The sequence below is a fragment of the Typopeltis vanoorti genome, chromosome 1 (genome assembly GCF_054136105.1).
Source record: "Typopeltis vanoorti isolate ZY-2024b chromosome 1, IOZ_Tvanoo_1.0, whole genome shotgun sequence".
Classification (NCBI taxonomy): Eukaryota; Metazoa; Arthropoda; class Arachnida; order Uropygi; family Thelyphonidae; genus Typopeltis; species Typopeltis vanoorti.
Genome location: NC_143549.1, coordinates 99,494,705 through 99,508,774, shown reverse-complemented (window position 1 = coordinate 99,508,774; position 14,070 = coordinate 99,494,705). Strand labels below are relative to the sequence as shown.

At 38.0% G+C, this 14,070-nt stretch overlaps 1 protein-coding gene across 1 annotated transcript in view; it reads right to left on the bottom strand.

Annotated features, from left to right (window-relative positions):
* LOC150110251 (uncharacterized) overlaps window positions 1-14,070 on the bottom strand; it is a 653,148-nt gene that overhangs the window by 441,153 nt on the left and 197,925 nt on the right. The window contains exon 7 of the mRNA XM_090398596.1: window positions 4,265-4,596. Within this exon, the coding sequence (XP_090254722.1) occupies window positions 4,265-4,596 (332 nt within the window). The remainder of the gene's footprint in view (window positions 1-4,264; window positions 4,597-14,070) is intronic.

Here is a 14,070-nt window from a genome sequence, read left to right as displayed (position 1 = left end):
ATTTTTTTGAATGGAGTGTGGTGGGTGATTGGAATGCATTGCCTGAAAGTGTGGGGAGTGCAGAGACAGTGAATAGTTGAGTCAATGTATGATGAGCAGTACATGTGAGAGTGGGATCTCCCACGATGAGTCTCTTGATTCCATGAAGATCTGTTGATGATAGTAATAATAATAATAATATGAATTCAATACAAACGACAACTAAATCCTACCTTTGAGCACTTCTTGAATTTGGGGAGGAGTTCTAAGAGCACCCTAAAAATGCTTGTCTCAGTAAAGAGAACAATTAGGTTAATGAACCATCTCTTACCAATTCACTTTCACACAGAAGTTAAATTTCCGCTGCTTGCATTTTCTGCACATATTTCCTTGGTCACTATTAATATGAATTCACATAAATAATTCCCCAACTCTCTTCTATATCTTGTAAAACATGTGCAGCACCTATTCAATATGCTTACAGAACAATTTTCTTCTTCATTCATTCATTCCTTCAACTGTTGTGATTAGAAATAGTCTATTCTCTTACTTAATTCCTACAGAATACAATCTACAGGTATTCAAATTCAATGTCAATTAGTTCTTTCTTTCTCCTTAACTTTCTGTACTATTGTATATGAGATTAATATAAAAAAAAATCTATTCATCTGATTCATCTATTATCCATCACATCTTTTCAAACTGGCCATGTGGTCCCAGTATATCACTCTACAGTCGAATCTCACTATATCAAGAATCTCACCATTACAACAACCTTACTCATTATAAGAAAGTACTGAAAAATCTCAATAAAGATTTGGTACACTTAACTGTACATTATAATAAACTATTCCTCTGTTTCCTATGATTGTGCTTATGCACCATATATGGTCTCTCTTATCCAGCATGTTTGTCACTTTATCACAAAATGCAAGTCAACTGCTATAGCAAGACTTCGTTTGACTTAATACCTATCATTCTTCCTTATTGTATATACAGATCTAGTTGTCAGGATTCTATTGGAATGAAGGAAAAGTGAAGAGGATCCAAAGAACTTTTATAAAAGGTTTCATAATGATGCAGAAGAGCTTTATACATGGCAGGAATGGAGAGAAAAAGTGGTCACCCATAGAAATGCTCTTTCTCCTCTTCTATCAATGATCTCTCTCTCTCTCTCTAACTTCAAATATCATTCATAGTTTTGGTGATGATAATACACTCAATTTCTCTTCTTCATTCAAGAAACCCTGTAATACTCAAATGACTCAGACATCAAGATTTCACATAACCAATGTCTTAAACACTAATCTCCTCACCATTCTCAAGTGTGGTGAAGATAATCTGGTCAATTTCAGTGCTATCAAAACCTAGTCCTGTTTTAATAGGACTAGGTTTTGATAGTAGTTTTGACTAAGTTTTGACTAGGTTTTGATAGGTTTTAATAGGACTAGGTTTTGATAGATCAAGTAGAATTATCCAGGATGGATAATTCTACTTGATCCATCTGGAAGCTGGAACATTATCAAAATAAGCCTGGTTGTTTGGTTTTCTCTTTTCAGTCATTTCCTACCATAGGTGACTTTATAGGCATTGCCCACAAGGTATTCCTGGTGAGAGTTTTACAGGGTAGTTCACCATTGTTCCCCCCCCCCCCCCCCAATTATCCAGCCTCAGAACTGGCATATGGCTGGGATGCATTCATGGGCCGATTTGCCTGTTCGCCTGTTCTAGGGGACGAAAAAATCCAAGTTTCCGGGTGAAAGAAAAACTCTACCTCCGCATGAGACCAGCTAATTCACCTTTAGTTGAAAGAGACCAGATAAAGGTTCCTCTTGTCTTGGGAGGGAATTGAACCCAGGTCTTTCGGACTAAAGGGCTTCATCTATACTAACTGAGCTATGGAGGATCTATCAAAATAAGAGGAAACTCTTAATTTGATAAGGCAATTTCCAGTCAAGATCAGTTTTCCCTGCTTAAGCTGACTTTGACATCTAGCTTATCTTGGCATAAATATATCCCATAAAAGAGTTAGACATGCCCTTTACCAGTTTATTTAATGAAAGTCTTGCAGTGGGAAAGGTGCCTAAGGAATGGAAAGGTGGCAAAATAATACCTCTCCAAAAGCATAGTTTGAGAACAGAAGTTTCCAATTATAGACAGGTCTGTAAATCTGCAATTCTAATCCAAATGTTGAAAAAATTGGTTAGGAATAGATACAGGACAGGGTTGATAGACATAACATTCTCTATGATGCTCAGCATGGGTTTGTGAAGAACAGGAGTCTTGTTTTAGCAGTCTGCTTATGTTTTATGATAAGGTGACGAACATGTTGGATAAGTGAGATTCATATATAGTGATTTTTTTGGACTTTGCAGAAACATTTGATAGATTACCACATGACAGATGTGCATAAGTTACAGAAGATGGGATTAGATAATAGACTGCAGATGGTTAGATGGATTGAAGATTGGCTTTCGGCCAATCTTCAATCCATCAAGTTTTGTGTGATGGAGCAGAGTTTCAGAAATAGAAGGTGACCAGTGGCATTCCTCAGGGTTCTGTTCTTGGGCCTGTACTGTTTAACTTATTTGTTAATGATATTTCATGTGGATTGACTGCGGATCTTCAAACGTTTGCTGATGATGCAAAGTTCGGTAGAATTATCAGGAGTAGTGTTGATGTTAATTCTCTACAGGAAGATTTGAACAGACTTTTAGCTTGGATAAATGAGTGAGGTTAAAGTTTTAATATTAATAAATGCAAGGTGTTACTTTGGTATACAGAAATAAAAGACTATGTACTGTATTAGTGAAGCTGTACTTCAGAAAGTAGATGAGATTCGAGATCTTGGAGTGGTGGTACACAGAGTGCTGAAGTTCCAAGGGCACATCGTAAGTGTTGCAAAGACTGTACATCGTATTGTGGCTATGATAAAAAGTACATTGATACGTAAGGATAAGGAGGTGGTGGTGGTGGTGCCTTTATATAAGGTTTTGGTCAGACCACATATGGACTGTTGTGCTCAAATTTGATCACCTAGTTTTCATTGTGATCTAGAAATACTAGAGCAGGTACAAAGATGAATGACTAAAATGATCTGGACTCTGGAGTGTTGGTTATGAAGAGCATTTGAGGGCATGTGGATTACAGAACTTGGTGGATAAGAGGAGATATGAGAGAGACCTTCAAATTAGTAAAGCAATTCTATCAGATTAATACAGAAGGAATTATAAAAAGAGTGAATGTTATGATAGAAACAATGAGGGGCTATCCCTGGAAGTTGTATAAAGATGTGATGAAGAAGGTAAGAGGAGTAGATTTTTTATGTGAAGAGTTGTTAGTGAGTGGAATGCATTGCCGGAGTGCATTGTGAATGTAGGTAGTGTATTATATAACTACAAAGCTCATTATGATAGACATGTTGCTGGTTGAGTAAGCCATCCACGACAAGTCTGTTGAGTCCATCGAAGTTACCAAAATAATAATAATAATCATAACATCCATAGCCCCCACAGTCTCCAAAAAAAAATGGTATTCTTTTTCATTCAAAATACTATGTTTCTCCTGCTCAACTCTTTACATTATAAACACATTATAAATTCCAAATACCACTGACCTTAGAAGTTCTCAAATTCAGGGAAGGTGCATCCAAAATCTCCTTAAGAATTCTTGATTCTATGTAAAAGAGAACAGTCTGCCTAATGACTAATAGATGACCCCTCTCTTACAGACTCCCTCACATAAGTTTTTCGCAAATGTTCTGTTTCTGCATTATATTTTTTTTTATGCTTTTCATGGGTTGCTCCACCAAACTGGCAACTAGAATTCATGCACTTTTCTCTGATCATGTAAAGTCACTGATCAACATATACAGTTCAACTCCAAAAGTATCAAATAAACTTCTCACCACCTACCTTTATTCTATCTACCTCTGTTCTTTTGAACAACCTTTCCCCATACTGTTTATCCAAACGAATACAACCTCTAGCTTTTCAAGAGGACTGTTAATAGATTCCTTCTGTTCCTTAACCACTTGCCTGCACATAGCACTGTTCTGTTATAAGTTTTGTGATCTCTAATTTTTAAAGTGAAAAAAAAAAACCTATATCATAAACAATCCAATCAGATTATTTTTTATTATTTTCTGTTCCTTCTCTTGCTGTTATCCTTTTCTTCATACATAACAGCAAGAGAAAGATTGATTATACTAATGCTAGTCATGAAATATGAAGCAAAACAATCATCTTATAATTTGCACAATAGATATATGAACAGCTTTAATTACCTGGATGTGCAACTTGATTTGACACATGCCTTTGACCATGTTTTGCATGGTCTATATTGAGATGAGGATGTGGATGTCGTATAGTGTTCCAGTGTCCATATGGAGGTGTGGGTGCAGCAAGATTACTCCATGAACCTGAGAGGCACTGTGGACAATTAAGATGAACCATTGAGTGGGAAAAATGCTGTGGAGGAGAAGGAAGATATGTGTGTGGATGAGGATAGCGATAATGCATTCTTTCAAGCTGAGGAGAAGCAGACAGTGAAGGTATATCTGTATAACTTCTACTGTGATGCACTGTGGGCGAGTGCAATGGATATGGTGAGTTTAATCTAAAAATTGACATAACAAAAATGACTTAGAATGCATCAAGAGTATCAAATAAATACAGATTTTAATAAACAACAGCAATTATTATAATTTTCAACCAACTAATCAGAATGAAACATTATATCATGAAATTTGTAATAACAAAGAACTTCACATCTTTACATCCATGTCTTATTAAACAAAGAACTTCACATCTATGTCTAATAAAACATGGAAATTAAGTTTCTTTAAGATACTCAGGATAAAAGTTAATTTAATTAATTAATTGAAAAAACTGACATCAGTCAATATATAAGGAGTAACTATGATGAAAACTTTATAACGGCATTATTTTATTTGCAAATTAAAACTAGTAAGCAGTATTGACCACACTATTTTATTATAAATTTCATTTATTTTATTTTATTATAAATGCATGGAACTATATTTGGGAGAGGGAGAAAACTGAAATATTCTTTAACACAGAAATAAAGTAGCACCTTCCAAATGAAATATCACCATTACTGAATAAGAATAATAATTATATTTATTAATTTGTTAATTATTATTCTTTTTATTATGAGCTACTCCATAGAGACTTTAGACTTATCAAGGGAGGCCCTAAACATCATACTAAGCACTATCCAAGATTTGTGCAGTATCTATTATACTTTGCTTTGAACTCAAAAACAGTCATTTCATCCACAACAGACTCTGGCAAATTATTCCAGTTATTTGCCACTCTCCAAGCAAAAAGTTCTAGTCCTAACCCCCCCCCCCCCACCAGTGGAGCACCAGTCTCTCCTCCCCATCATCCACTGCTCTCAATCTCTCCATGAAGTCACATTCACAAGATTGAAAGACCTTTAAACTGCTCAGTAAGTATCTCCACCACATATTCTGCAACTGCTGTCTTTATAACATTTTCTCCAATCAATGTCATTCTTCCATAATCATTCTTTCTTTTGCTGGCTACATATCAAAAGAGCTCCTTAGGATTCTTTTTGGCTTCATTAGCTAACTGCTGTTTCTACCTCTCTTTAGCTACCCTCACCAACCATCACTTGCCTTGCCTGGTCTTTGTAGCTCTCATGGAATTGGTTATTTCCACTTCTCTTATGCTTCTTCTTTATTCATCCATCTCACACCTACCTTATTTAACCTTCTCACCCTTGGAATACATTTAGACATTTCATCTACCAGACAGTTTTAGAAAATCCATCCAGCTGCACTGATCTCTTTTCCAGCTAAGTCCTCATTTCATACTATACCCGTAAGCTGTCTCCTGAGCTCTTCATAATCACCCCCCCCCCCCGTAGTTCCACATATACCCTTTTCTCACAGAGGTCCTCACAGTGCTGGCAACCACCCAGGTAATCATCTCATAGTCACTCTCACCAACTGGTGGATGATTTGACACCTCATTTATAATTACATCCTCTGATGAGATGACCAAATCTAAAACAATCAATCTTCTCATGCCCTCTGTCTGAGGTAGTTATCCCTCAAAAACTCAAGAAACTCTTGACTTCCAGTTGCTATCTCATCATTCCTGTCTATATTGCCATAATTAAAATCAACCAGAATGATCACCCTTTTCTTATTTCATTATCACTACATTTCATTATCACCACTATCCACATTACCTGGTCTATAACAACATCCAACGAAGTATTTGATTCCATTCACCTCTATCTCACACCATACTGCCTTAAAACCACTGGCACCATTTCCCTCTTGCATCTCTACTTTGTATGGACATAACTCTTTCTATCATCAATAGCACTCCCCCTCCCTTTTTACTCCTTCTATACTCACAAAACACATCATACCCTTCTATCTCTATTCATGTCAGGATGTCGTCCTCTTCCAACCATGTCTCACTTAATCCAACAATCTTTAGTGAACAGACGCAATTAGTGCAACCATTTCATCTGCCTTGTTTCTTATACTTCTAGCATTTGTATACAAACACAACAACTCATTTCTGGATCTACAGCTAGTTCCACTGATACCACTCACTCGATGTGATCTCTCTATTCTCGACTGGGGCCATTTCCCTTTCTGCTTATTCTTTTTAGAACCTTTTCAATTCCAACTGTTTCCTCTTGATCCCAGGTTATCCCATTCCTTTCTTGTCTATACATGATCTCACCTCCTCTTGGAGCATCCACCTTCTCACGCTATGTACCCCTGTCCACTCTGAGCCTCCCCGTATCCCTGCTCCTCTTGCACACCCATTCTCTCATTTTCTATATACTCATACCACTCACTTCCCCCATTCATAACCACCTCTTCAATCTCTCCTGTCTTACCCTCCTGCTCTTCCACATCACTTCCCACTTGATCTGATTCATTCTCTCTCTCTCTCTCTCTCTCTCTCTCTCTCTCTCTCTCTCTCTTCTTTCTCTCTCTCTCTCTCTACTCACTTCTCTATCTTCCAGCAGCAGTCTCTCCAAGTGACTCACACCATTACCATTCAAATGCAGTCCATCGCTCTCCCATACAGTTCACTTCATCCTTCAAACTCATTCCACACATTAACAAACTGTACTCCCCTCTCCTCACACATTTCAGCCATCATATCATTCATAATCCTCGCTCTCCATCTCATCTCACCAGAGTCATACCTAGGCAACATGCTGACTACATCAGAGTTATGGATAAACTCTCTGATGCAGTTACTAGATCGAGCACTCTCAAATCCCTAGTACATTCCATCACATGCTGCAAGTAATTATTCCTTATTAATCACATAAAGTTCACTTCCTTCTTCTCACATGTTCTTTCCTCAATCCAGCAATGTTTCCATAGTTAAAGTCTCCCATAAATAATTACCTGCCCTCCACTCATTGAGCTTATTTGTCAATGCATACTATCCCCCCCCATCATCTTTTGCATCCTGTGGTCTATAGAAGCAACCAACTGTATATTTTGTTCTGCTGGCCACTATCTTTTAGCTAGAGGGCCTCAAATGTGCTATTTTCACTGACCTGCAGTTGGACTCCTACTCTCGCTGCAGTTCATTGGCTATCATCAATAATACTCCCTCCCCATTCTTTTCTCTCTCTATCCTCCCTGAACACACTATACCCTTTACATACTATTCCACTAACTATATCATTTTTGTCAGTCATGTCTCACTAATGCCAGTAATTTTTTGGCCAGGAGGAATTAACCAATGCCAAAAACTTCTATCCCTTGTTATGAATGCTCCTAATATTAGTGTAAATAAAGTGCAATAACCCCTTAGGCCCACTGCTGTCCTTATACTAATTATCCCATTCTAGTTTGTTACCACTGGTACTAACTTAGGTATTTTATGGATATTCTTACACCCTTCTGCCTAACTTTTATCTGAGTACTCACTCAACAAGACACATGCTCTGAAAATTTCTATTGTCACACAAACTGCTCATTGTACCATGCCTAATAAATGCATTCACAGTTCATAGTCTCAATACTCACCGTGCTTCAGGTAAAGCTCAAATCACCCATCATTCTCCTTGCAAAAAACCTGTTCCTCAACTACCTTGCTCACATCCTCCACACAACATCCAGGGATGCCATTCATCCTCCCCTGCTTCATCCACATTAACCAGGTAGTGATCCCCTTAGCAACTTATATGTCACAATCAAATCCCCCCTCCTTCTTCCTCCTATCCATTACACTCTGCAAGCATTTCCACAATCTTTCTTCATGCTCAACATTGCATAGATCAGAAACTGCCTTAGTTGTCTGTGGATCCTATCTGATATTTCCTCATCCATCTAAAAACAGGTAAATAAATCCATGCTCAATAATTAATGTGATCAAAGCATTCTACAACGGAACCATAACATCTTCACTTCTATGTGCCAGTATTCTCTGCATGTTCTTAATCATTTATCTTAATCTTAATCTTAATTGCCATAATCCTCTGTGCTGTCCTCACAATTTTTGCAATGTATCCTGAAATTTTAGTGCCTTGTCCACCACCATCACCTCCACATACCTCATCTCCTCACCTACTCCAAGATATCCTCATCAACTGCTCTAATCAATTCCTGAGTTTTAAAACCTTAAACTTTTCAACATTGACTTGGTAATAACACCACTTACTTGTCCCCATTAAAGATACCACGAAATTATATACTTTGTTTTAGTCCTTCACCCAAGAAAGCAAAACAATGTTTTGTGTGTGAAATATATTCAGGACTGAGTTACTTGTATATAGAGACCACATCAATTACCTTAGTATTGCATAATGCCATGCACATATCCTTATGGATATGTGGATGCCAGGTATCAGATAAGATGTGAATGCCAGGCATCAGCAGATAAGCACATGAGTGCAGGCATGGCAATTATTATGGGAGACTTAAACTATGGGACATACATTCAATAGATATAACATTAACGATAGGGGTAATGGGAACTTGACACTGGCATCCCCTGCACAGAGTGAAATGTACTCCAAAGAAACACAGATGGTAAATAGGCAGACACTGGAGCTTCTCAACACTGTCTACTGTAAGTATACCATCAATGGACGTACCAGCATGCAGTAAGTAAGTGGTAGCCGACCACACGCCATTGATGATCGGGGGTTGATGTAAACTGTCCAGGCTCGTATAGACCAACCATAAGGCAACAGCAGAACTAATCACCAGTTTCAATGTTGGAAGTCCAAGTCGTGTCAGTGAGCGAATGGTATGACATACCCTGCAAAACATGGGTTATGGGAGCAGAAGTCTTAATTGTGTACCACTATTGACAACTCATCATTGGTTATTGCACCTCACCTGGTGTTGGGACCATCAAAACTGGACCTCTGCAGAGTAGACCAGAGTTGTCTGGTCTGATGAATCATGTTATTAGTTGTACTGAGCTGACAGGTGGGTGCAGGTGTGGCATTGACAGCATGAGATCGTGATCCTGTCAGCTCTGTTCAAGGAGGTGGTGGCTCTGTGATGGGTTGGGGAGCCTTCTCGTGTGACATATTAGGTCCGCTAGTGTGTCTGGAGAAGTCCTTAAATGCTGCAAGCTGCCAGAATGTGCTAGCTGATCACCTACACACTTTCATGGCTTTCGTGCATCCTGCAACCGATGATCTGTTTTAGCAGGACAATGTGCCATTCCACAAACCAAGCATCGCTCAAGGAACACTCATCTGTGGGACTATTCAGTGACCCCCAAGGTCCCTAGATTTAAATCCAATCAAATCTCTCTCTGGGATGCTGTAGAGTAAGACATCAGATCCATGAATCCGGGACCAATGTCTAAGGTGCAGTTGTGGACAATGCTGTAAAAAGGATGGATAGAATTACTTCCGGAAACCCTCCGGCAATTGGCGGAGTCAACACCTCAGAGAGTACAGGCTATTATTCATGCAAGAAGAGGACTGACATGCTATTAGGTAGGTATCTCTAATGTTTTGTTAATTGAGTGTACATTGGAGGAAGAAAAGGGGACATGGTAAGATGGAAGTGGAATTTATACAGTTGGTAAGGGATAATTACCTGAAACAGCATGTCATGGAGTGGATAAGGATTTTGAGAGTGCTGGATCTGGTAATAGCATCAGAAGATGTATCCACAACCAAGGTAGACACTCTGCCTCCAATTCGGGAGAGTGACCATGCATTCTTGTTCTGGGAGGATTGCTGAATATGTGAACTTCTCTGTCAAGAAAGGGTTTATGATGAAATTATGAAGTTAGTAATTATGACAGACTTAGGTGGCATCTTGGAGCAGTGCCATGGCTTGAGAAGCTGCAAGGTAAGAATACCAGCAGTGAATTGGAAGTGGTCAGGGATTGTTTGAGAGAAGCAGTATCAGACTTTATGTCCATGGTCAGAGGAGAAACCAAGCAAGGATTAAGTGGATGAGTAGAGATATAAAACAAGAAAAAAAAAGAAAACATTGTGGAGGGATTATAAAGAGAAATGTGATCAACATATTCATGAGGAATACAAAATGCAAGCAAGAAGGGTGACTAGTATGTAAGGCCAAATCAGATTATGAGAGAAAATTAGCTAAACAGGGCAAAGTAAATCAAAAAGAGTTTTTTTTTTTCATTATATTGCAAGTAAGAGATAAAATGACTATGAAAGTATTACTTTAATCAATGGTAGGAAGGTAATGGAGGCAAAGAAACAGTTGAATTGCTGAGTGATCATTTTGCAAAGGTGTATCATCTAGGTGGAGATTTTGCAGTTGCTGATGTGACAGAGACTCATGTCAAAACTGAGCTAGATGAACAGTAGGTGCTTAGCATTTTTAAAAATATGAATGTGAATATAGTAGTGTGATAGGTGGCATGTCAGCCTGTGTACTAAGTGAATGTGCAAGAGAAATGACATTGCCTCTGATGAAGTTGTTCAATCTAAGTCTCAGTTCTGGCAGGGTTTCAAGGGAGTGGAAATAGGGTAAGATAGTTTTATTATATAAAAGTAGCTACAAGACAGAAGTAGCAAAACTACAGACCCTCAGTAGTGATGGTTAAAGTACTGGAAAAGTTGGTTAAAGGTAAAATCCAGAGTGGATAGATTGCAATACAATACTCTATGGTGGGAAGCATGGCTTTGTAAAAGGTAAGTCCTGCCTTAGTAATTTATCATATTTTAAAACAGGGTGACAGCAGTATCATGCTATAGTCATGATACTGCTGAACTTTGGAAAGGCATTTGACAGAATACTGCATGGAAAATTATTACAAAAGATGGAGCAAATGGAAATGAATATGAAGCTCATTGCATGGATAGTGATGACTGACAGACAGATCCAAGAGAGTAATATATAGTGGAGTGGAATCTACAAACTTTTAACGGACCTTATGCCATTATAACATTTATTATATACTATTCAAGAATTTATTACTGCAAATATTTCAACCATAAACTAACTGGTCATCATTGTAATCACGAAGTGAAGCTACAACAAAAAATGTTAATCCCATTTACAGAGCTGGGGCCACATGCCACCTAGTGGGTCTTCTTCTTTTGCTATGCCTTTATCCCGTGTTAAACGGGGTCGGCTTTCCCATCTTTACTTTAATTTACCATGTTCTCTGGTCCAGGTCCTCTTCCCGACTCCATCCTTTCTCTCTAAGATCCTCTGCCACCTTATCCCCACCACCTTGACCATCCTTCTGATGTAGTCATTCCTTATCCTGTCCTTCTTTGTCACACCACCCATCCATCTCAACATCCGCATCTCCGCCACCTCCGTCTTCCTCTCCCGTGCCTTTGTTATAGACCACGTCTCTGCACCATGAAGCATTGCAGGCCTCACCACCATCTTATACAGCTTTCCTTTCATCTTACAACTCACTCTCTTGTCGCACAGGACCCCATTCATCTTCCTCCAGTTCATCCAGCTGCATATTATGTTGCCACCTAGTGGGTGATTACAATAAAATAAGATTACAATTAAGGCCCAAATTTAAATTCATTTTAGAAATTATGGACTTTACAACCTTTTATAAAATTTTAATTTCCCGAAGTTTTGACCTTCATATTAAGGTCATCATCTGGAGTATATACAAATATACAAGGACAAGCTGAGTTACATTTCACACAGTATGCTAAAGAAAAATGATTTGATCAACAGTTATCCTACTGGCATGACCTCCAGTGAAAATATAATATAATATATATATATATAAAGCTAAAATTAAAAAATTAATTAATTATTTAGAAACTACATCAAATTCTATTTAAGATAACATAAGAGAAACATTCTTTCATATAGATAGTTTTCTCACAGTAACAATGATGCCCTAATTTAACATGACAATTGTTATATTAGATTTAAGATTCTGGATTATCTACAGTCCTGTTTATAGTTAACTCTTAGGCAGAAAGGTTCCGTGGGTAGAATATGTGCCTTCCATATGCTTGGGATTTTTAGACCATCATTATTGTTCAAATAGGGTGGTTGATAAGAATCTCACAGGCTTCCTTAAATTTACGTTCATACCATATTTTCATGTGATGTAAACAACTGGTGGTTTTCCAGTCAATTCTATGTAAAGTGTGCATGATCAGAAAGGCTGGCTTCATCATAGTTATTATATTTAATGTGTCGTTTATGTTCCTTTTGTCTGATAGGAATTGTGCATCCTGTTTCACCTATATATGGTAGATTACAGGTGCGATAAATACGGTATGCTCCAGGGTGGGCCAGCAGAGGGAGTGGGTTTTTGGATGAGTTGAGTAAGCTCTTTAATTTTGCAGGAGGTTTAAAGGTGGCATTGAGGTTGCATTTCTGTAGTATTCTGTTTATTTTATCTGATGTCCCTTTAATGTAAGGAATGGTTATAGTTTTATTGTAGTCTGGTTTATCTTTGTTTTTTATTGAGGTCTTGTAGAGAATTTTGTTAATGGTGTTTTGGCTGTAACCATTTTTAGGAAAGTATTGTTGATAACTTTAAATTTGTCTTTCATTGGAGCAAATCTTCAAAGCCCTGATTTTTAGAGTATTAATGACACCTAGTTTTTGTTGGGTGGTGGTAGGAGTTTATGTGTATATATTGGCCAGTATGTGTCAGTTTCCAGTAAGCAGTGAAGGAAAGACTGCCAGAAGGAAGATGTGTGACAAGTGTATCTTGAAATGGAAGTGTGTTCTGTTTTTCAATCTCAATTGTGAATTGTATGCGTTGTGTTGTTTGTTTAGGTGGCTAATGAAAGTGTCTAGTTGATAGGAAAAAAAGAGGAACTAAATTACATCTTTTCAGGATCGTGGCAACTGTCTAAGATCTCCTTGCAATACAGGTATCCCTCGATTAACACGGTTAATTAATCTCTCGATGTTACCACGTATATCAAAATCGCATTAATCAAATCTAATAATCAATGGTAAAAATTACAATTCGTTCATGATCGATTACTGTATTAATAATTCGTAGGAGGCTGCATAGGAGGAATGACATCATCATGCTCACGCTACGAGGCTTGCATGTGTTTGCGTGGTAAATGTAACCCTGCAGAGTCGTGGCGGTAAAAATTGCAGAGTAGGTCATGGTACATAGCCCTAATATCGATTCTCGTCAAGACGGGAATCTTTATCTGGACGATTTCAATCGAAGATTGTAAGCTGATCTCATATGGAGGTAGCAGGGTTTTTCTCTCGGAAACTCAGGTTTTTCATCCGGCATACAGAGAAATCGGCCCTTCAGAACACATGCAATATACAGACAAAGCATACTAGTTGTGCTGGTGGTGGAAGTGGGCGGTAGATGGCGTTGATGGAGATGATTCATAGTAGAGGTTCGGCATAGTGGTTGAGACAGTTGTAGGTGTCCTCCCACAATGAGTCTTCGGACTCCTTGGAGGTGTCAGGAATAATATATTATTATTCCTGACACCTCCAAGGAATAATCTCAGATATATTAATAATAATAATAATAATAATAATAATAATATATCTGAGAGATACTACAAGAGTTTCGTGCCAAATATATAGAAACTAAACGTTTCGGCGTATGCAAGCATAATCAACCTTATGGGCAACTC